The following is a 22,890-nucleotide window of genomic DNA, read 5'->3' as shown; positions in this document are numbered from 1 at the left end:
GTAAGTCAAGAATCAGAATGTGCTGCCATCTTCTGGAAGATGTTAAGTACTGATTCCTTTTGTTTCAACCAATGTTAAAGCCAAATCCTTTCTACAGATAAAGAATACAAAGATCTTTTCTTTCTTTCTTTCTTTCTTTTTTGGTGGTAATGGGGATTGAACCCAGGGCCTCAAGTATGTTAGCACTCTTATTGAGCCACATTCTCAACCATTGAAAAGTTGAAACAGGGTTTCACTAAATCTCCCAGGCTGGTCTTGAACTTGCACAATCTGTTTGCCTCAGCCTCCTGAGTTAGTAGGATTATAAGTGTCTACTTAGCTTTATATAGGGTAAAATAGAGCAGCATGTTGGCATTCTTGAAAACTGGGGTCAAGAGAAGGGAAGTACCTTGAAAGCATTTTCTTTGCTATTCTTCATGATCCCCAACTCTTTAAGCTTCTGTCCTGTTAGCGTCAACATCATGCTGTAGATATTCTCCAAGCTTGTCCCAGGGGAGCAGAGGGACAGACAAGCCCTCTGGATCTCTAGAACAGCTTCATAGAGTTCTGCCTGAGCTGCGGTGAACCTATGAACAGGAAAGTAAAAGACCTTAAATTCAGAATAATCAGATATTGCAAGAACTTTGCTTCTGTTCGATTAGAGGAATTCTAGGCTGCTGTTGCTGAGGCATTGTTGATACTTGGTAACTACTGAAACACCATTACTAAGAGAACCCTGACCATACCCTAGGTGCTCAGTAGGAGAGTGACACTCCTTCAAGCTGGGGCAGCAACACAGCCTCTCCTTCAGATGGTTACTAGGTGCTTATTAATGAGCTGAGTAATATATGTATTCTCATATACTCTTGATGGGAGTGTAAATTAGTATAGTCAATTAAATCAAAGGCCTTAAAGAGGACTAGGGTTGTGGCTCAGCGGTAGAGCACTCACTCACATGTACAAGACCCTGGGTTCGATCCTCAGCACCACATAAAAATAATAAGTGAAATAAAGGTATTGTGTCCAACTACAACTACAAAATAAATATTAAAAAAAGGCCTTAAAAATAAATTGAACTTAAAAATAAATTGAAATCCTCCCATTTTTACCCCATATACAGATTGCAGAATCACATCGGTTACACATCCACGTTTTTACATATTGCCATACTAGTGACTGTTGTATTCTGCTGTCTTTCCTATCCTCTACTATCCCCCCTCCCCTCCCCTCCCATCTTCTCTCTCTACCCCATCTACTGTAATTCATTTCTCTCCCTTGATTTTTTTCCCTTTCCCCTCACATCCTCTTATATGTAATTTTTGTATAACAATGAGGGTCTCCTTCCATTTCCATGCAATTTCCCTTCTCTCTCCCTTTCCCTCCCATCTCTCGTCCCTGTTTAATGTTAATCTTTTTCTCATGCTCTTCCTCCCTGCTCTGTTTTTAGTTGCTCTCCTTATATCAAAGAAGACATTTGGCATTTGTTTTTTTGGGATTGGCTAGTTTCACTTAGCATAATCTGCTCTAATGCCATCCATTTCCCTGTAAATTCCACGATTTTGTCATTTTTTAGTGCTGAATAATACTCCATTGTGTATAAATGCCACATTTTTTTAATCCATTCATCTATTGAAGGGCATCTGGGTTGGTTCCACAGTCTAGCTATTGTGAATTGTGCTGCTATGAACATCGATGTAGCAGTATCCCTATAGTACGCTCTTTTAAGGTCTTCTGGGAATAGTCCTAGAAGGGCAATAGCTGGGTCAAATGGTGATTCCATTCCCAGCTTTCCCAGGAATCTCCATACTGCTTTCCAAATTGGCCGCACCAATTTGCAGTCCCACCATCAATGTACAAGTGTACCCTTTTCCCCACATCCTCGCCAGCACTTGTAGTTGTTTTGACTTCATAATGGCTGCCAATCTTACTGGAGTGAGATGGTATCTTAGGGTGGTTTTGATTTGCATTTCTCTGACTGCTAGAGATGGTGAGCATTTTTTCATGTACTTGTTGATTGATTGTATATCCTCCTCTGAGAAGTGTCTCTTCAGGTCCTTGGCCCATTTGTTGACTGGGTTATTTGTTATCTTATTGTCTAATTTTTTGAGTTCTTTGTATACTCTGGATATTAGGGCTCTATCTGAAGTGTGAGGAGTAAAAATTTGTTCCCAGGATGTAGGCTCCCTATTTACCTCTCTTATTGTTTCTCTTGCTGAGAAAAAACTTTTTAGTTTGAGTAAGTCCCATTTGTTGATTCTTGTTTTTAACTCTTGGGCTATGGGTGTCCTATTAAGGAATTTGGAGCCCGACCCAACAATATGTAGATCAGAGCCAACTTTTTCTTCTATCAGACGCAGAGTCTCTGATTTGATATCAAGCTCCTTGATCCATTTTTTTTCTTTTTTTATTGGTTGTCCAAAACATTACAAAGCTCTTGACATATCATATTTCATACATTAGATTCAAGTGGGTTATGAACTCCCATTTTTACCCCAAATGCAGATTGCAGAATCACGTCGGTTACACATCCACATTTTTACATGATGCCATATTAGTAACTGTTGTATTCTGCTACCTTTCCTATCCCCTACTATCCCCCCTCCCCTCCCCTCCCATCTTCTCTCTCTACCCCATCTACTGTAATTCATTTCTCTCCTTGTTTATTTTCCCATTCCCCTCACAACCTCTTTCCTTGATCCATTTTGAGTTAACTTTTATGCATGGTGAGAGAAAGGGATTCAGTTTAATTTTGTTGCATATGGATTTCCAGTTTTCCCAGCACCATTTGTTGAAGATGCTATCTTTCCTCCATTGCATGCTTTTAGCCCCTTTATCGAATATAAGATAGTTGTAATTTTGTGGATTGGTTTCTGTGTCCTCTATTCTGTACCATTGGTCCACCCGCCTGTTTTGGTACCAGTACCATGCTGTTTTTGTTACTATTGCTCTATAGTACAGTTTGAAATCTGGTATCGCTATACCTCCTGATTCACACTTCCTGCTTAGAATTGCTTTTGCTATTCTGGGTCTTTTATTTTTCCATATGAATTTCATGATTGCTTTATCTATTTCTACAAGAAATGCCGTTGTGATTTTGATTGGCATTGCATTGAACCTATAGAGAACTTTTGGTAATATCGCCATTTTGATGATGTTAGTTCTGCCTATCCATGAACAGGGTATATTTTTCCATCTTCTAAGATCTTCTTCTATTTCTCTCTTTAGGGTTCTGTAGTTTTCATTGTATAAATCTTTCACCTCATTTGTTAGGTTGATTCCCAAGTATTTTATTTTTTTTGAGGATATTGTGAACGGAGTGGTTGTCCTCATTTCCATTTCAGAAGTTTTGTCGCTGATATACAGAAATGCCTTTGATTTATGCGTGTTGATTTTATATCCTGCCACTTTGCTGAATTCATTTATTAGTTCTAGTAGTTTCTTTGTAGACCCTTTTGGGTCTTCTAGGTATAGAATCATGTCATCTGCAAATAGTGATAATTTAAGTTCTTCTTTTCCTATTTTTATGCCTTTAATTTCTTTTGTCTGTCTAATTGCTCTGGCTAGTATTTCAAGGACTAAATTAAATAGAAGTGGTGAGAGAGGGCATCCCTGTCTTGTTCCAGATTTTAGAGGGAATGCCTTCAACTTTTCTCCATTCAGAATGATGCTAGCCTGAGGCTTAGCATAGATAGCTTTTACAATGTTGAGGTAAGTTCCTGTTATCCCTAGTTTTTCTAGTGTTTTGAACATAAAGGGATGCTGTACTTTGTCGAATGCTTTTTCTGCGTCTATCGAGATGATCATATGGTTCTTATCTTTAAGTCTGTTGATGTGGTGAATAACGTTTATTGATTTCCGTATATTGAACCAGCCTTGCATCCCAGGGATGAATCCTACTTGATCATGGTGCACGATCTTTTTGATATGTTTTTGTATCCAAACTAAATAATTTTTTGAACCGTCCTTTTTTTGGAGACAGAATCTTATTTGCTATTTTGCTAAGGGTGGCCTTGAACTCCTGGTCTCAAGTGATTCTACTACCTTAGATTCTGAAGTAGCTGGGATTACTGGAATACAGAGTAGCTCCTGGTTAAAATTTACATACCCTGAAATGTACAATCTGAGATGATGATTTTGACAAATGAATATATCAATACTCATGAACGTGGGGACAATGAACTCCCAAATTCTGCTAAGTCTTCCTTCTACCTCTGTCTGAGAACCCACAGGTACCTCCACTGAGTAATTGCCTTGGTTGCTTCTATACCTAAACCAGACTTGAGTCCCAACACTCTCTGAAAGGTTAGGTACAAAGCGTGATCCACTGGAGCTGGGGCTATCGTGTGTGAGGCACTGAGTTCAATCCTTAGCACCACATAAAAATAAACAAATAAAATAAAGGAATTCTGTCCATCTATAACTACCAAAAAAAAAAAAAAAAGCAAAGTGTGATCTATGAGGAGATATATAATACTCTAAAAAGAACTGCATGAGTTTTTCAATATATACAGACAAAAATCTGGGACTATGTATGAGGATGGATATTTACAGTGTGGGATGATGGCAGAAGGAACACAGAATTGGATCAGGCTGAATTTATTGTTATGATTTCACTAAGCAAGAGATTCTGGATTCAGTGTTGTAGTTTAAGGGGGCAGAAAAGCTCTAACAGTTTGGATGGTTGGATGGAAAAAACATGGACCAAAGGGTAGCCTACAATAAACAAACTCAAATGCCAGACCTAGAGAAGGAATTCTGTCTCAAAACTGTATTGTAAATCCTGCCTGAATTTCTAGTCTGTCTGTCCTATAGGTTTTGGACTCAAGGCCACATCATCAACTCCTCTTTGAGTTTCTGGCCTGCTACCTGATCTACAAAATTCAGACATGCCAGACCCTCAACTGCATGAGTCTACCTACCTTTATATACATAAACACACATCTATGCACAGTCATGAGTGCCATTTGGTCAATGATCAACTATATATGTAAGAGTGGTCTCATAAGATGATAACAGAGCTGAAAATTCCCACTGCCTAGGTGCCATCACAGCCATCAAAATGCCAGTGGAATACATTTCTCATGTGTAGTGATTATAGAATAAACAAACCTACTGTGCTGCCAATTGTCTAAAAATATAGCACATACAATTATGTTCAGTATGTAATACTGACTAATGCTAATAAATGACTGTTACTGGTTTATGTATTTAACATATCATACATTTATTTATCATTATTTCATTTAAATGTTTAAATTTTATTTCTTTTTGGACTAGATATTGCTAATATTGACTAGAATAGTCTTGAACTGCTGGACTCAGGTGATCCTTATGCCTCAGCCCCAGCCTCCTGGTGAACATTCCTAAAACCTGTCAGACTTTCTATGACAAGTGTGGCAAATAGTAACTTCATAAAGTGACAGTACAAGAGGGGCAAGGATTCTCTATATGCACAGGGAAAGTGGCATTGTGACAGGAAACAGAGTGGCTGTGGGGGGGCAGACTAAGGTGATTTTTCAGGAAAAAGCCTAAAACTACAAAGATTGTACTGAGGCTTGAGTGTGTTGAGCCTAAAAGCAGATCTAAGAGAATGCTGGTTTTTAAGAGATGCAAGCATTTTGAACTGGGAGGAGATTAAAAGAGCAAGGACCAAGTGATCCAGTTCTAAGCTTCATTGTTTTATTATGAAGATAATAAAATGCTAAGGGGACTGGAGTTGTGGCTCAAGCGGTATCACGCTCGCCTGGCATGCGTGCGGCCCGGGTTTGATTCTCAGCACCACATACAAACAAAGATGTTGTGTCCACCGAAAAACTGAAAAATAAATATTGAAATTCTCTCTCTCTCTCTCTCTTTAAAAAAAATAAAATAAAATGCTAAGGTTAAATTCATTAAAAAAAAAAAAAGTTGACTGTAAGCCAGGCATTGTGGTGCACACCAATCCCCAGCTACTCAGAAGGCTGAGGCAGAGGATTGCAAGTTTGAGGCCAACCTGGGCAATTTAGTGAGACCCTGCCTCAAAATAAAATAAAAAAGCCTGGGGATGTAGCTCAGTGGTACAGCAACCCTGGGCTAAATCCCCAGTACTGCACACACACACACATACAAAGCTGAATGTAAACAGTCTGCTATGTTACAATGGCAGCAGCTCTACATGACCCATGTGACTGCATCTCTCAACTACATCAAAAGACCATATTGGCTGGGTGCAATGGTGCACGCCTGTAATCCTAGTGACTCAGGAGGCTGCGGCAGGAGGATTGCAAGTTCAAACCCAGATTCAGCAACTTAGCAAGGCCCTAAGCAACTCAGTGAGACTCTATCTCTAATAAAATAAAAAAGGGGGGCTGGGGATGTGGCTCAAGCGGTAGCGCGCTCGCCTGGCATGCGTGTGGCCCCGGGTTCGATCTCCAGCACCACATACAAAGATGTTGTGTGCGCCCAAAACTAAAAAATAAATATTAAAATTCTCTCTCTCTCTTAAAAAAAAAAAAAAAATATATATATATATATATATATAAATAAATAAGGGGCTGGGGATGTGACTCCATGTTTAAGGGCCCCTGCATTCAATCCCTGGTACCAAAACAACAACAACAATAACAACAACAACAACAACAAAACCCACATTGAGCTGGGAAAACTGAATATAGCCATACTTACAAGAATAAAACTAGATCCCTATTTGCTACTCTGCACAAAAGTCAACTCGAGGATCAAAGGCTTAGGCTTACGAATTAGATGAGAAACTTTGTAACTGCTAGAAAACACAGGGTCAAACATTGGAACATATAGACACAGGCACTGACTTTCTTAACAAGACCCCTAAAGATTAAGAAATAAAACCAAGAATCAGTAAGTAGGATGGCATTAAATCAAAAAGCTTCTGCAAAGGAAACGAGAATGAAGATAGAACCTGAAGAATGGGAGAAAATCTTTACCAATTATTTCTTGGACAGGTATTAATATCCAGAATATATAAAGAACTCAAAAAACCTAATGCCAAATAAAATAAAATCAATAAATGGGCAAAAGAACTAAATGAGTATTTCTTTCTTTATATATTTTATTAGTTGCTCATGACAATACAATGATCTTGACATATCATACATTTGATTCAAATGGGGTATGAATTCTCATTTTTCCACATGTACAGATTGCAGGATCACATTGGTTATACAGCCATGTATATACATACAGCAATACTAGTGTCTATTTTATTCTGCTGCTCTTCCTATCCCCCCCTCCAGTCCCCTCCCATCATATATTTATATTTTAGTTGTAGTTGGACACAACATCTTTACTTGTTTGTTTGTTTATTTATTTTTATGTTGTGCTGAGGATTGAACCCAGGGCCTTGCATGTGCTAGACAAGCACTCTGCCACTGAGCCACAACCCCTGCCCCTAAATGGGTATTTCTTTTTCTTTCTTTCTTTCTTTTTTTTTTTTTTAACATTTATTTTTTAGGTGTAGATGGACACAATGCCTTTATTTTTATGTGGTGCTGAGGATTGAACCCGGGTCCCGCCCGTGCTAGGCAAGTACTTTACCGCTGAGCCACAATCCCAGCCCCATGGGTATTTCTTTTTTTTTTTTTTTAATTTTTTTTTACAGGAAAGTGAACCCAAGGGTACTTAACCACTGAGCCACAACCTCAGCCCTATTTTTTTTTAAGAGAGAGAGAGAGAGAGAGAGAGAGAGAGAGAGAGAGAGAGAGAGAATTTTAATATTTATTTTTTAGTTTTTGGCGGACACAACATCTTTGTTTGTACGTGGTGCTGAGGATCGAACCCGGGCTGCACGCATGCCAGGTGAGCGCGCTACCACTTGAGCCACATCCCCAGCCCCCCATGGGTATTTCTTAAAAGAAGAAATACAAGTGGCCAATAAATATATGAAAGAATGTTCAACATCCTTAGCAATCAGGGTCATGCAACTCAGGAGGCTGAGGGAGAAGAATGGCAAGTTCCAGGCCACCCTCCTACACAACTTAGGGAGAACAGGTCTCAAGGTAAAAAAATGAAAAGGGCTGGCAATGTGGCTCAGTGGTTAAGCACACTGTTGGTGGGTCTATAAATGAGAACAGCCATTTAGATAGCAGTATGAAGAGTCCTCAAAAGACTAGGAATAGAACCACCTTAAAACCAAGCTTTCCCACTCCTTGGTATTAATCTAAAATGAAAATCAGCATATTATAGTGATATAGGCACATCAATGTTTATAGCAGCTCAATTCACAATAGGCAAGTTATAGAACCTACCCATGTGCCCATCAACAGACGAACAGATAAATAAAATGTGGTATATATGTACAATGGAGTTTTACTCAGCCATAAAGAATGAAATTATGGCAGTTGCTGGTAAATGGAAAACATCATGCTAAGTGAAATAAGCCAGACTCAGAAAGTCAAAGGTCAAATATTTTCTCTCGTATTTGGAAGCTAGAGTGAAATAAGGAGAGAAAACAACAATAACAACAACAACAACAACAAAAAAAAAAACAAGTAGAGGGAACATCATAAAAATAGAAGGGAAATTAGTGGAGTAGAGGAAGAAGTTTGAGGGGGAGAGAGGAGGAACAGGAAAAAGAAGGACCTACAGAAAGACACTGATCAAATTATGTGCATATATGAGTATACCACAGTGAATTCCACCTTTATGTACATCTATAAAACACTAATAAAAAATAACTAGAAGGAAGACCACTGTAGAAGAAGAAGGGGAATAGGGGCAGGGAGGAGGTGAGGTAAAGTGAAAATATAGGGATTAAAATGGAGCAAATTAGGGCTGGGGATGTGGCTCAAGCGGTAGCACGCTCGCCTGGTATGCGTGCGGCCCGGGTTCGATCCTCAGCACCACATACAAACAAAGATATTGTGTCCGCCGAGAACTAAAAAATAAATATTAAAAAATTCTCTCTCTCTCTCTCTCTCTCTCTCTCTCTCTCCTCTTTCACTCTCTCTTAAAAAAAAATGGAGCAAATTATATTCCATGCATGCATGAATATGTCAAAATGAACACTACTATGTGTAATTATAATGCACTAGTAAAAACATTAAAAAAAGGCTACAATGAATGATTGACCTATACCATCTAAATGTGTGAGTATACCCCATTATGTTCACACAATGATGAAATCACTTAAGGAAGCATTTCTCAGAATATATCCTCACTGTTAAGGGACATACAAGTATTTGTACATACATACACACATACCCACTGGGTCTGTTCTTCTGGAGAATCCTGACCCACAGATCCGTAAACCTACATTACACAAAACAATTTAACCTTCCCAGAAAACTTTCTTACTTCTTTCTCCTCCCTTCCCCCCTCTCTCCTTTTCATCGTATTGAGGATTGAATATAAGGGTGCTATACCACTGAGCCGTATCCCCAGTCCTTTTTGAAAATTTGAGACAGGGTCAATGCTGGACCTGGATTTTCGATCCTCCTGCTCAGCCTCTTGTGTAGCTGACAGGTGTATTCCCTGTTTCTATTTCTAATTAATACCCCTTCTTCCAGAGGCAAAGACTGTCTTGATAATTTCATTCATTCTGACCATTCTGTGTATCATATGATATGTACTCTTCTGTGTGCAATTTTCTTCTTTGAGCATAACGGCTATGTAATTTATCTAATCAGTAGAATATTTTTATGGTTGATCAGTATTTCATTATTTGAAACTGCATATTGTGTACCATAAGTTGCATATTTATTCTTCTGTTGATAGATATTTGTTTCCAGGTTTTGGCTATTGTAAATAAAGATGTTATAAACATTCTTATATGTGTCTTTGTGGACATGTTTTTGTTTCTCTGAGGTAAATACCTAGAAGTGGAATTACTAGGCCAAAGGGTCAGCATTTATTTAACTTCATAAGAAACTGCCAAGTTTTTCCCCCAAAGTGTAAACATTTTACACTACCACTACCAAAAGCAAGGTATCACAGTTTCAGTTGTATTGCTTTGTTGCCAATTGTTGGTATGGTTAGTCTTTACTTTTAGCCATTTTAGTAGTAATGTTATCTTAATGTGCACTTCTCCAATGACCAACACTGATGTTTAAATCATCTGTATATATTCCTTTGTCAAGTGTCTGTTTTAAATCTTCACTGAATGAAAATTATATCCTAGTTTTTATTTTTTTTTTCCTTTTTATTTTTTGGTACCAGGGATTGAACTCAGGGGCACTCAACCACTGAGCCACATCCCCAGCCCTATTTTGTATTACATTTAAAGACAGGTTCTCACTAAGTTGCTTAGCACCTTGCTTTTGCTGAGGCTGGCTTTGAACTCATGATCTTCCTGCTTCAGCCTCCTGAGCTCCTGGGATTTCAGGCTCGTGTCATTGTGCCTGGCATATCCTACTCTTTTGCTTGCCAATTATCTTTTTTTTTTTTTTTTAAATCAGACTTTTTATACCTTTATTTAATTAATTTATTTATTTATATGTGGTGCTGAGGATTGAACTCAGTGCCTCACACGTGCCAGGCAAGTGCTCTACCACTGAACCACAGCCCCAGGCCCTTGCCAATTTATCTTTTTTTTGGTACTAGGGATTGAATCCAGGGAAGCGTTACACTGAGCCACATCCCCAGCCTTTTTTTTTTTTTTTTTTAAAGAGAGAGTGAGAGAGGAGAGAGAGTGAGAGAGAGAGAGAGAATTTTTTTTAATATTTATTTTTTAGTTCTCGGCGGACACAACATCTTTGTTGGTATGTGGTGCTGAGGATCGAACCCGGGCCGCACGCATGCCAGGCGAGCGCGCTACCGCTTGAGCCACATCCCCAGCCCCCAGCCCCAGCCTTTTTAAAAATGTTTTCTTATTTTGAGACAGGGTCATGCTAAGTTCTTAGGGACTCACTAAGTTGCTCAGGTTGGTCTTAAATTTGCGATCCTCCTGCCTCAGCCTCCTAAGCCGCTGGGATTATGGGTGTATGAGAAGCACTCGGACTCACACATCATTTTTTTATTAATAATTTTTAGTTGTATTTGGACACAATACCTTTATTTTTATTTATTTATTTTTATGTGGTGCTGAGGATCAAACCCAGCGCCTTGCATGTGCTAGGTGAGCTCTCTACAGCTGAGCTACAACCTCAGCACCCCCCACATCTTTATATGTAGTAGTTTTATTAGTATTCTATGTGAAATACATTGTAATTTTTTTGTTTTTTTGCTGCTTCTTTGACCTATAGGTTATTTAGAATGCATTCGCTTATTTTCATCTATTTGGAGATTTAAAAATATTAGTGGCAGTTTGGGATGCTGAGGTGGGAGGATCTCAAGTTCAAAGTCAACGTCAGCAACTTAGCAAGTCCCTAAGCAACTTAGTTGTCAAAAAATAAAAAAGGGTCGAGAATGTAGCTCAGTGGTAAAGCACACCTGGGTTCAATCCTTGGTTAAAAAAAAATATATGAGTGTGTGTGTGTATGGGTGTGTATCTTTTTGTAACAATATTTTTGTTGATTTTTTTATATAAGTCTTCACCTTTTTGAAACCAAGACTGGTTTAAAGCTCTACAAATGGTCTTAGTGAATGCTCTTTTATGCCTATTTGAAAAGAATGTGTCATCTGCAGTTGTTAGACATATTATTTTACAAAAAAAAAATCTTCATATTTTGGTAACTTGTTTTATAAATTAATCAGAAAGATTTGTCAATACTTCCAACTATAATTGTGGGATTGTGTATTCTCCTTTTAGTCCTGTTAGTTTGCTTCATTTATTTATTTATTTTTTGGGGTACTGGGGATTGAACTCAGGGGCACTCAACCACTGAGCCACATTCCCAAGCCTATTTTGCATTTTATTTAGAGACAGGGTCTCACTGAGTTGCTTAGTGTCTCACCATTGCTGAGGCTGGCTTTGAACTCATGATCTTGCTATCTCAGCCTCCTGAGTAGATGGGATTACAGGCATGCATCCAGCTTGCTTCATGTAGTTTGAAGCTCTGTTTTAGCTACTTACACCTTCATAATAGTTATATCTCTCTGACATACTGACACTTTCATCATCATCAAAATGACCCTCTTTGTCTCCACTAATATTCCTTTGTCCTGAAATCTATTTTGTCTGTATTAATATAACCATTCTAGTTTTTTTTTTCTTTCCTTTTTTTGTTTTTGTTTTTTTTTTGGTACTGCAGATTGAACCCAGAAGACTGAACTATATATACCCAGCCCTTGTGATCCTCCTGCTTCAGCCTCCTGAGTCTCTGGGATTAGAGCTGTGCACCACTGCACTAAGCATGAGCATTCCAGTTATCTTAGGATTGATATTTGCATAGTATGTCTGTCTTGGATATTTTATTTTCAAAATTCGTGTCTTCCATGTTTGACAGTGCTTTTCTGTTAAACAGCATTGAGCCTGGCTATCATTACTACAGTTGGATTTATTTCTGTTATTTTGCTGTTTTTTTTTCCACTCATCTTTTTGTTTGCCTGCTTTTGTTTTTTCCTTCCCTGTCTTCTTTTGGGTCAAAACAAATTATTTTTAGAATGGGTTTTAATATTCTATCTTAATTCCCCCATTGACTTTTTAGCTATACCTATTTATAGTATTTTTTTTTGTGGTTGCTTTAGGGGTTATGTTCTCCTCAAGAGTGATTATTATTATTATTATTATTTTAGCTTGGATGGATTCAAATTATAAACTCTGCTTTCAGTGGGAAGCAACTAAAATTTCTGCTCAGTTTATTCAGCTTCTAGCTGCTGGTATTTTGCTCAATGTCCTGAGGCTTTCCCCCAACTCGGCCAAGGATTTCTGAATATTTTGTATGTAGAACACTCTGTTGTTCCTTCTTTTGAAGAACTTCCTCCCATATTTCTAAATACTCTGCCAGAATCTAAATCAATCATCTTAACCAATAAGGTTGTGGCTTTATGTTGCTAAAGCAATGTGGGTTGGGGAATCCTCAGGTAAAAAGCCTTAACCACTAAATTTATTCATTTATAATTTTCTTTCAAAGACATACTTGTATAGTTCCTGTTTGTGGAAGCTCTCTGGTGGTTTTAAGTAGCTGTCTTATTATTTTGTTCAGATTTCATTACTACTACTCTTGGGAGGTTAATACAACTAATCTATTCTACCATACCCTAAATACTACATTTGCAATCAGGGAAAAAAACCCAACAAACTAATTTTAAAAAACGCGCGCATGTGCGCGCCCGTATGTGTTAGCTAACACAGTATTTCTAGGCTTTTGAATCTGCTATATGATGAACAACAACAATAACAAAAAGTCTTAGAATACATCATGAGTTCTTCAAAGGCAGGTAACCTGACCTACAAAAGCCCTGCTTATTTCTTTAGTCATTTATTCCAAGTACATCTATAAACCAACTCATGCTAAGAAGCATCAGGAGATGTTACTTTGTAAAATCCCTACCTGCCATTGACAGGCCAGGTACGGGTGATGTCACTCACATAGCAGGAAAATTCACAACCTCCATCCAGAAGCACCATTTCCCCATCCTAGAATGCAGGAAGAAAAGTCAAAGGTGATCTCACAATTGTAAGCTCTTTTAACTAATCTAAAATATTCATTTTATTTTATTTTAAAAAGCATTGATTAGCCAGGTGTGGTGGCACATGCCTATGATCCCAACAGCTCAGGAGGCTGAGGCCCTGTCTCAAAATAAAAAGGGCTGGAGATTAGATAGAGGGGAGTGAAGGGAGGGGAGGGGGTATGGGAATAGGAAGGAGAGTAGACTCAAACAGACATCATTACCTTATGTACATATATGATTGCATGACTAATGTGATTCTACATCATGTACAATTAGAAAAATGAGAAATCATACTCTATTTATGTATGATATATCAAAGTGCATAAATGTATTTTATTGTCATATATAACTAATTAAAACAAATGAAAAAAAATTAAAAATATAAAAAAAGAGGGCCAGGGATGTGGTTCAGTGTTTAAGCACCCCTGGGTTCAATCACCAGTAACAACAACAAAAAGCACTGATTGATTGTACTGGGGACTGAACCTAAGGCCTTGAATATGCTTGGCAAGCACTCTACTGCTGAACTACGTCCACAGCCCTTTTTAATTTTAAGATAGTCTCACTAAGTTGACCAGTCTTGCCTTGAACTTGCTATCTGCCTGCCCTCAATTTCCCAAGTTGCTGGAATTATAGGCATGGACAATGCCTGGCGTAGCCAAAATTTTATATATATATATATATATATATATAAATTTGCACAGATCTTAAGCAAATGGAGTTAAAAGAGTTTTGTTGAATGCATAACAGATGTAAGCACACCCTTGTGCTCTTTCCCAGTCACCCCTATCAGAAACAACAACTTACCTGGTTTTTATCACCATAAATTAATTATGCTATTTCAGAACTTCTTATAAATGGAATCACAGACCTTATAATTTTTTTCTACCACTAAGCTACATCCCCAGCACTTTTTATTTAAAATCAGAGTCTCACTAACTTGTCCAGGCTGGCCTGGAACTTAAAATTCTCCTACCTTAGCCTTCCACAATAGCTGGCATTATAGGAATGTTCCAACACACCTTGCCAAGCAGTGGACTTAATAAAAGAATACATGATTCTTAACTTGTATGGTTATATGGGAAGAAAATCATAAAAGATGTGTTTCCTCACAGCCAATAAGGTTTTCTTAAAATTCTTCTGACTTCAAAATATGCTTGGCCCACTGCTGTCACCACATCATAAGGAGTGTAAAAAAATGAAATGAGCAGATGCTTTAGAATATAATACTTGGTTCTCTACTAATGGGTTGCTAAGTTTTTAAAAAATATTTTTTAGTTGTAGTTGGATATAATACCTTTGTTTTTATTTATTTATTTTTATGTGGTACTGAGGATCGAACCCAGGGCCATGCACATGCTAGGAGAGCGCTCTACCGCTGAGCCCCAGCCCCAGCCCCGAGTTGCTAAGTTTTTAAAAGTTTATTTTCCTTATCTATCATGCAGACATGTTAATAGCTGCTCCCATCTAACAAGGATAATTCAAGGACAAATGAGATAATGTCTGTAAAAATCATTTTTTAAACAATAAAAAGCCTTTTAAAAGGCAGTTGGTGGAAGTGGAAGGTTACTGCATTTTCTACTAGGCCATCTGGACCTCATGGGAGAAGCACAGGGGGCATTTTATGTACCTTGATGAGTTGATTATTCTTCACATAGTGCAAAGTGTTCGACCGATTACCACCAGCAACCACAGGTGGGTAGGCTAAGATGTCTGCACCACGAGCCCGGCATTCAAATTCAAACTGGAAAACAACATGGTAAGAATTGTGGATGATCTCTGTAGGTCTGCCCCAGCCCAAGGCTGTCTTCAGCAGCCTCTGCCTCCACACCTGCGCTTACTATATGAGGGTGATTACTGGGAATCTAACCAAACTTTTCATGCTTTTAGTCTTTGATTCTCACCCTGTGTACTATAATCTATTCTATACGTACCCTTTTATTCTCACCAATCCTGTTATTCAAACTTACTATTGAATCTATTCTTTTCTTCTGAGTGTTTTCTAAATTTCTCATGATTTTCAAATTAAGTCCAGAAGAGAACAGAGAAGACCTATGAAGAATATTGAGCCAGAGACCCATTGGATAAGGTTACTATTTGTTTATTCTTTTTTTTTTTTATTGGTTGTTCACAACATTACAAAGCTCTTGACTTCTTTATTCTTATTTAGCTAAACAACAAAATATGGCTTATATTTTTAACAACAGCTCTAAAACTACTAATTTCAACCTTTCAAATAGCTACCACTCTAAATGTTTTTGGTAAGTGAAAAAGGATCTGGGTGACTGGTAAATTCTGTCAATTTCACTACGCTCTGGGTGGAGATGTAGACTTGAGGTATCTATCTGCTACCACCCACATGCTACCTCAGATCCTTCTTCCTTCATGTTTACCAAAACAGTATTATTTTTCTCATCTTACACTGTTTTCCTTCATCTGTTCTGCTTTGCATTTTTCTTCTTTAATTGTAGCACTGCATTCATCTAATAAATTACCAACAACATTTAGAACCAAATCCTCCCCAAGGACATGCTATTACTCCCTGGAAAGCCTACTGAAAGTCATCTGTAAATCAATGACTTTCATTTCCAAGAGGACCTTCCCACCATCTGAGGCTCACCTTGGCATAAAGAAAGGCCTCCTCCACAGGGGCTTTACTGGCAAACATGGTTTCTATGAAAGCCTGCAAAGAGAAAGGATGATGAAAGGAAAACAGCCTTATTTAAACTATGCTGTTTCCTCATACATTCAAAATACTGGATTTCAAACAAAAGACACCTTTCCCCTTTGTTTTGTCAAAATGAGGTTGTGACTAAGTAGGCAGAATACAGATTTCTTGAAGAGAAAAATTACTGCTTTCAGAAATATTTGACTGATGACCATGGGGCACCCAACCTTCCCATTAGAATGCACACCACATGCTACAGTAAGCAACACAAAGACTGCTCAGGTTGAATGTGTCCTCTAAAATTTACAGTGAAAGTTAATCCCCAGTATGGTGAAATGAAGATGTTAGGGATGGGCTGGGCTCAGTGGTAGTTTCCCTAGCATGTGTGAGGCCCTGGGTACACCCCAGCATTTGGGGAAAAAAAAAGAAAAAGAAAAAGATGGGCTGGGGTTGTAGCTCAACGGTACAGTATTTGCCTAGCATGTGTGAGGCACTGGGTTTCATCCTCAGCACCACATAAAAATTAATAAATAAATACAAAGGTATTGTGTCCATCTACAATTTAAAAAAAGAAAGAAAGAAAGGTAGGTAGGTAGGTTAGGGTCTTTTGGGAAGTGATTAGAATCACAAGGACCATGCTCTCATAGATGGGATTAGCAGATTTATAAAAGGGTTTGAGAAAGGAAGTTAGGCCTCTTTTGCTTTCCTGCATTCCTCCTTTTTTGCCCTTTCTGTCCCTTCTACCATGTGAAGACACCTAGAGGGCACCATCTATGAAGAATGGGCCCAGAAAGTAGACTTGTTGTCACCTTGATCTTATACTTCCTAGTCTCCAGAACCATAAGGAAATAAACAGATATTTATCTGTTGCTTATAAATTAGCCAATCTCAGGCACCTTGTTATAGTAGCACAATGACTAAGACTGAAAACGTCTGTCATTTTTGTAACAAGAAGCTACAGCTCCAGTGTATGAAATTATAGATTGAATGGTCTAGTCTACAGCAAGGTTTCCCAATCTTAGGATTATTGACATTTGGAGCCAGATAATTCTTTGTGGTGGGCTGTCCCGTTCGATGTTGGATGGCAGCAGCATCCTACAATTATGATCATCAACACTGCCAAAATACACCCCCTCCCAAGAACCACTGGCCTGTAGTATAACTACATTTATTAATTCTTTGGGATAGCCACACTTTATTGTGTGTTTTATTTTTTTTTTTAATTTTTTTAAAGGATTCAAGGATCTCAATTTTTTTTGAGAGAGAGAGAGAGAGGGAATTTTTTTTTTAAAAGAGAGAGTGAGAGAGGAGAGAGAGTGAGAGAGAATTTTTAATATTTATTTTTTAGTTCTCGGCGGACACAACATCTTTGTTGGTATGTGGTGCTGAGGATCGAACCCGGGCCGCACGCATGCCAGGCGAGCGCGCTACCGCTTGAGCCACATCCCCAGCCCGAGAGGGAATTTTTTATTATTTATTTTTTAGTTTTTAATATTTATTTTTTAGTTTTTTAATATTTATTCTTTGTTTGTATGTGGTGCTGAGGATCAAACCCGGGCCGCACTCATGCCAGGCGAGCGTGCTACCGTTTGAGCCACATCCCCAGCCCCTATTGTGTATTTTCTATTTCAAGGATATACATTTATAATTTACCACTGTTCTTTTTTTTTTTTTTTTTCCAAAAAAGATATTCTTTTCTTTTTGCTGTGCTAGGACCAAATCCAGGGCCTCGAAAATGCTAGGCAAATGCTCTACCACTGAGGCACATCCTCTCACCACAAAAAGGATCTTGTTAAGATCTTCATGACCACTACTGTCATTATGGGTGGGCTGCAGATTTCTCTCAGTTTTCTAGCAGCCAATGTAAAAATGAAAACTGTGTCAGCTCTACAAGTTCCACTTTCTGCTGAATAAGAGCCAGTCAGTTTCCTAGGGATATGATCATATGATGTTATAAGAAGAAAGAAATTCCCTTAAGCTGTTAATACCCTGACCCAAGAATAAACACAATATTCACAGCAATGTTTTAAATAACATAACAAAAAGCAAGTGGAGGGAATATCTGAACAGCTGGCTCCCTCTCTGCTTTCCGATCTTTTCTCAATCATGTTTTCTCTGCAGAGAAGCCTTGACTGACTATCTTGTCTAAACTAGCTCCTTCCATCGCACTTTATCCTCTGCCCTTGCTTCCTTTTTCTTCACAGCATCTAATTCCAGATGACTATATATTATGTTTGTCTACTGTCTCTCCTCAACTGAATGTAGACTAATAGAGAACAGTGACATGTGGACAGGCTATTTTGCTCACCATTTTATTCTCAGAACCTAGAGTGGTGCCTAGCACAAAGTAGTTACTCAATAAATATCTGAGGAATAAATGAGCAATTACAACTAGTAAAAGGATACACATGCATACTTATATACAAATGTTGAGAGATAAACTGGTTAGCATTCTATTTTTAGCATAAGTACAAAAAAAGAAAAAAGTGATAGTACTAATGAGTTTATTTACTTGAAAGAGGGATTTTTCTTTTCACTGATTTAATTTAGAACTCTTATTTTAGTTTCATTTTATTTATTTAAATGCGGTGCTGAGAGTCGAACCCAGCGCTTCACACACGCCAGGCAAGTGCACTACTGCTGAGCCCCAGCCCCAGCCCCAGCCCCTAATTTTGAATTGTTATTGAATGGCACTGGGAATTTTTGAGATCATGGCTCTTTTACATTGCTGTTCAGACTAACCAAGATGGAAAAGCTCCTCTTCCTTCCTAGGTGGATGCCTGACCTCTTCTGTCATAAATGTGTCTACTAGGAGTCAATATCTTCTTCTTGTCATTAATGTTCCTACTAGGAGTCAATATCTTCTCAGATGATTCCAGATATATATAAGGCACATGGTTCAAATGCCACCTGTCCTTATTATGTGCTTGATATCCTTCCTGTAAAGATCAAGGGACAGACTTAATGATAAGTACTTCTTAGGGTTTTCTTGTCCTAATGTAGCCTATACTCCCAAATGATACTTGGCCCTCTTACTCTACTAGGTGCTACTTAAATATTTGTATTTTGCTTCTTGAAAAATGTAAAATGCGTTTTATTTTTTTGCCTTTTTCTCTGAACATGTCATAAACAGAACACATCATGAAAGAACATTGTACAGCTTATGGAGAAGGGAGAGTGGAAAGGAAAAGCATTTCAGTTAAAATTTCATAAATGTGGGCTGGGGTTGTGGCTCAGATGTAGAGCGCTTGCCTACCATGCATGAGGCACTGGGTTTGATCCTCAGCACCACATAAAAAGAAAATAAAGATATTGTGTCCACCTATAACTAAAAAATAAATACTAAAAAAACTTTATAAATGTTTTTAATGTAGGTGTGTTGTGATATGAGAGAAGGAAGGCTGTGACATTTGAAAAGGAGGGGAGGGCTGGGGTGTATCTCATTGGTAGAGCACTTGTCTAGCATGCGTGAGGCCCTGGGTTTGATCCCCAGAACCATATCAAGGAAAAAAAAAAAGGAAGGAAGGGAACTGCAGGTAGATAGAGAGATGGCAGAAGACTATGGCGCATCCCAGAGTTCACTGTGGCTAGAATGTTAAGCACACATGGAAGAATAAGACAAGATAAAGCTCAAAATGTAGACAGCAGGGACCAGATCATGAAAAGTCTTGCATGGGCATTTTGAACTTTAAACCCAGAAACAACAGGAAGCCAACTACCAAAGAACTTGAAGTAGGAAAGGGACAGAGTTGAAAAGATCACTTTGGCTAGGGTAGAGTTAGAATGAGGTATTCTACTGTGCTAGGCACTTTTCATTATTTCATTCTACTTTTCCACAACTCTAGAGACAGGCAATATTATCCTTATTATGGCCCCAGAAATTCAGGCTCAGCGAGGTTTAGTAACTTGGCCCAAATGACACAGGTTGGCATGTAAGTAAGCCCAGATCTGTCAAACGTTTTCCACTATAACATTCTGTCTCCCTAGGAGTGGATCTGGCAACTAATTAGATGCAAGGGTTACGGGAAAAAATTGTCTAGAATAACTTCCATATTTCTATCTAAAGTAACTGGGTAGATGTTAATATTATCAATAATAAAAAGAATATAGGCTGGGTATTTATATATATAGTGCTGAGAGCCAAGCCCAGTGCCTTACACACGTCAGGCAAGTGCACTACCACTGAGCCTCAGCCCCAGCCCCTAATTTTGAACTGTTTCTGAATAGCACATCTGTAATTCCAATGGCATGAGAGGCTGAGGCAAGAGGATCATGAGTTCAAAGCCAGACTCAGTAACTTAGTGAGGCCCTAAGCATTTAGTGAGACCCTGTCTCAAAATAAAATATAAAAGGGCTGGGGATGTGGCTTAGTGGTAGAGCACTATTGGGTTCAATCTGCAGTACCCCCAAATAAAGCATAATTATTCTTGTTTGGGGGTGGGGTATGCTGAGGATTGAACCTCAGCCCTTGTCCATGCTAGGCAAGCATTCTAACACCAAGCTATATCCCCTCCCCTTTTAAAAATTTTATTTTGAGACAGGGTCTTGCTAAAGTGTCTAGGCTAGCTGGTCTTGAAGTTGTAATCCTCCTACCTCAGCCTTTTTGAGTTGCTGGATTATATGTATATATCACTTCATCCAGGGCAGTATAATTATTTTAAAAATTTTTTAGATGTTGATGGACCTTTCTTTTATTCATTTATTTATATGTGGTGCTGAGGATTGAACCCAGTGCCTCACATATGCTAGGCAAGTGCTCTACCACTGAGCCACAACCCCAGCCCCTAGTATAATTATTCTTATGGAAATTATTTTGCCTAGATACCCCCACCCACCAAAAAAATCTTTTTTAAAGAAATGCCCAGGCTCAAACTTGTGACACTCTTGCTTCAGCCTCCCATGTCACTGGGATATAGGCATGTGCCACCACAGGCAAGAAATCAAAAAATCTTATAGAGGGCTGGGGATATAGATCAATAGTAGAGTGCTTACTTTTGCACATGAGAAGCACTTTAACATTTTAATAGAATTGAGAATGTTTAAGGAACATGTTGACTTGTAGCTGGAAGTTATTCATTAAGAAAAATAAGGTCAAATTCCATCTCCCTGGCTGATGTCACTGCTGGGCTGAAAAAGGGAATGCCACAAATTACATTATTTTACAACACTTACAACAGACTTTAATAACAGCATGGCCGGAGGCTGGGGTTGTGGCTCAGTGGTAGAGTGCTTGCCTAGCATGCCCAAGGCACTGGGTTTGATCTTCAGCACCACACAAATGTAAAATAAAGATATTGTGTCCACCTAAAAAAACCCCTAAAAAGTAAGTATTAAAAAAAAAAGGGGCTGGAATTGTGGCTCAGAGGTAGAGTACTCGCTTAGCATGGGCAGGACCCAGGTTCTATCCTCAGCACCACATAAAAAAAAATAAAGGCGTTGTGTTGTGTCCATAAACAACAACAACAACAACAACAAACAAACAAACAAACAAAAAACCCAGCATGGCCAGGGAAAGAAGTGTGGAGATACACTGTGGATTTATACCTGATTTTATACCTTATCCAAGACATCTGATCACTGGGCTGATGTCAATTTAATGAGGACCCTTACTATTATACCTCAGATTTGTTCTTAGCTTCCTTATTTTAAAAATCGATGACTTGATGGGGAAAATAAATCAATGATTCAAAGGAAGATACAAATGCATGCTTATCATTTATGTATTAGTAAGTAATCTTGCTGGTCTGGCTGTGGCTAGAGCACTCACTGGCACACAGTGGAAGGTTACTAACATGAGGGAAAACAAGAATGCTTAACTTTGGGAAGATTAAAGGCAGAAGACAGAAAAGCAGTCTTGTGCTACAGTTTTGCTAAAGTTCTTGCATGGCACTGATCCTGGTCAAGGCCTGAAACACACTGATTGGTACCAAGGATTGAACCCAGGGGCGCTTAACAACTGAGCAACATCACCAGTCCTTTATTATTTTTCAAAATTTTGACGGGGGTGGGGGGGCGCGGCTGAGGCTGTATGTAACTATACATAGAGTGCCTAGCACATGTGAGATATTGGGTTCAATCCTCAGTGTCACATAAATAAATAGGTCTAAAAATTGCTGACACTTCCAGAGCAGTTTGTATCAGCTTGTCAGTACTGATAACAGATAAATGCTTTGAACTTGGTCTTCATGAGCTCTCTGAAGAACTTTGCTATCATTCAAAGAGAAAAATACCTGTGAAACAAAAACCAAAACCCCCTGAGATCCCACTTTAGGGTCTATGGTTCTGAGGTGTTCTACTCACGCACTGATGGCTCCTGATCTGTGAAAGAAAATATTCTTCTTGGTCCTTACCTAGAAAGGAAAATAGGAGCCTGCACTTGGTATTCCTGGGCCCCTTACTGCAAAATTACCATTGACTGTAATACATTATCTTAACTTTAATGCTGTTGTTATATTACACTCTTTTCCTATAATAATTGTAAATCTGTAAGCTTTGTCAGTGAGTCTTTACCAACTGAGTGTTGTTTAATTACTACTATTAGTATAGTTATCTTTAGAAGTAGGAATGCTTAGAAGACACCTAACCCCATTATTTCTTACTGAATTAAAATTCATATTACATAAAATTAATCAATAAAAGTAAACAATTCAGTGACTTTTTAGTACATTTATGTTTTGCAACTACCATCTATTTCAAAACCTTTTCATTACCCCCCATCAAAATTGGAATATTTAATT

At 38.4% G+C, this 22,890-nt stretch overlaps 1 protein-coding gene and 1 pseudogene across 4 annotated transcripts in view; one reads left to right on the top strand and one right to left on the bottom strand.

Moving 5' to 3' along the window:
* Nucleotides 1-22,890, bottom strand: part of XPNPEP3 (X-prolyl aminopeptidase 3) — a 61,445-nt gene that overhangs the window by 5,730 nt on the left and 32,825 nt on the right. For all 3 annotated transcript variants that reach the window (XM_081310514.1, XM_081310515.1, XM_081310516.1), the window contains 4 exons: nucleotides 16,106-16,168; nucleotides 15,116-15,229; nucleotides 13,365-13,450; nucleotides 389-566 (listed from right to left, as the gene is read on the bottom strand). In XM_081310514.1, the coding sequence (XP_081166640.1) occupies nucleotides 389-566; nucleotides 13,365-13,450; nucleotides 15,116-15,229; nucleotides 16,106-16,168 (441 nt within the window). The remainder of the gene's footprint in view (nucleotides 1-388; nucleotides 567-13,364; nucleotides 13,451-15,115; nucleotides 15,230-16,105; nucleotides 16,169-22,890) is intronic.
* On the top strand, nucleotides 4,108-5,647 carry LOC308659046 (large ribosomal subunit protein eL42-like; annotated as a pseudogene). Its single transcript has 2 exons — nucleotides 4,108-4,208; nucleotides 5,320-5,647. The product of its transcript is annotated as a large ribosomal subunit protein eL42-like (transcript).

Source organism: Spermophilus citellus (assembly GCF_964194105.1).
Source record: "Spermophilus citellus genome assembly, chromosome: 10".
NCBI classification, from domain to species: domain Eukaryota; kingdom Metazoa; phylum Chordata; class Mammalia; order Rodentia; family Sciuridae; genus Spermophilus; species Spermophilus citellus.
Note: the sequence above shows the minus strand (reverse complement) of the source record. Positions and strands in the feature narration are given on the sequence as shown.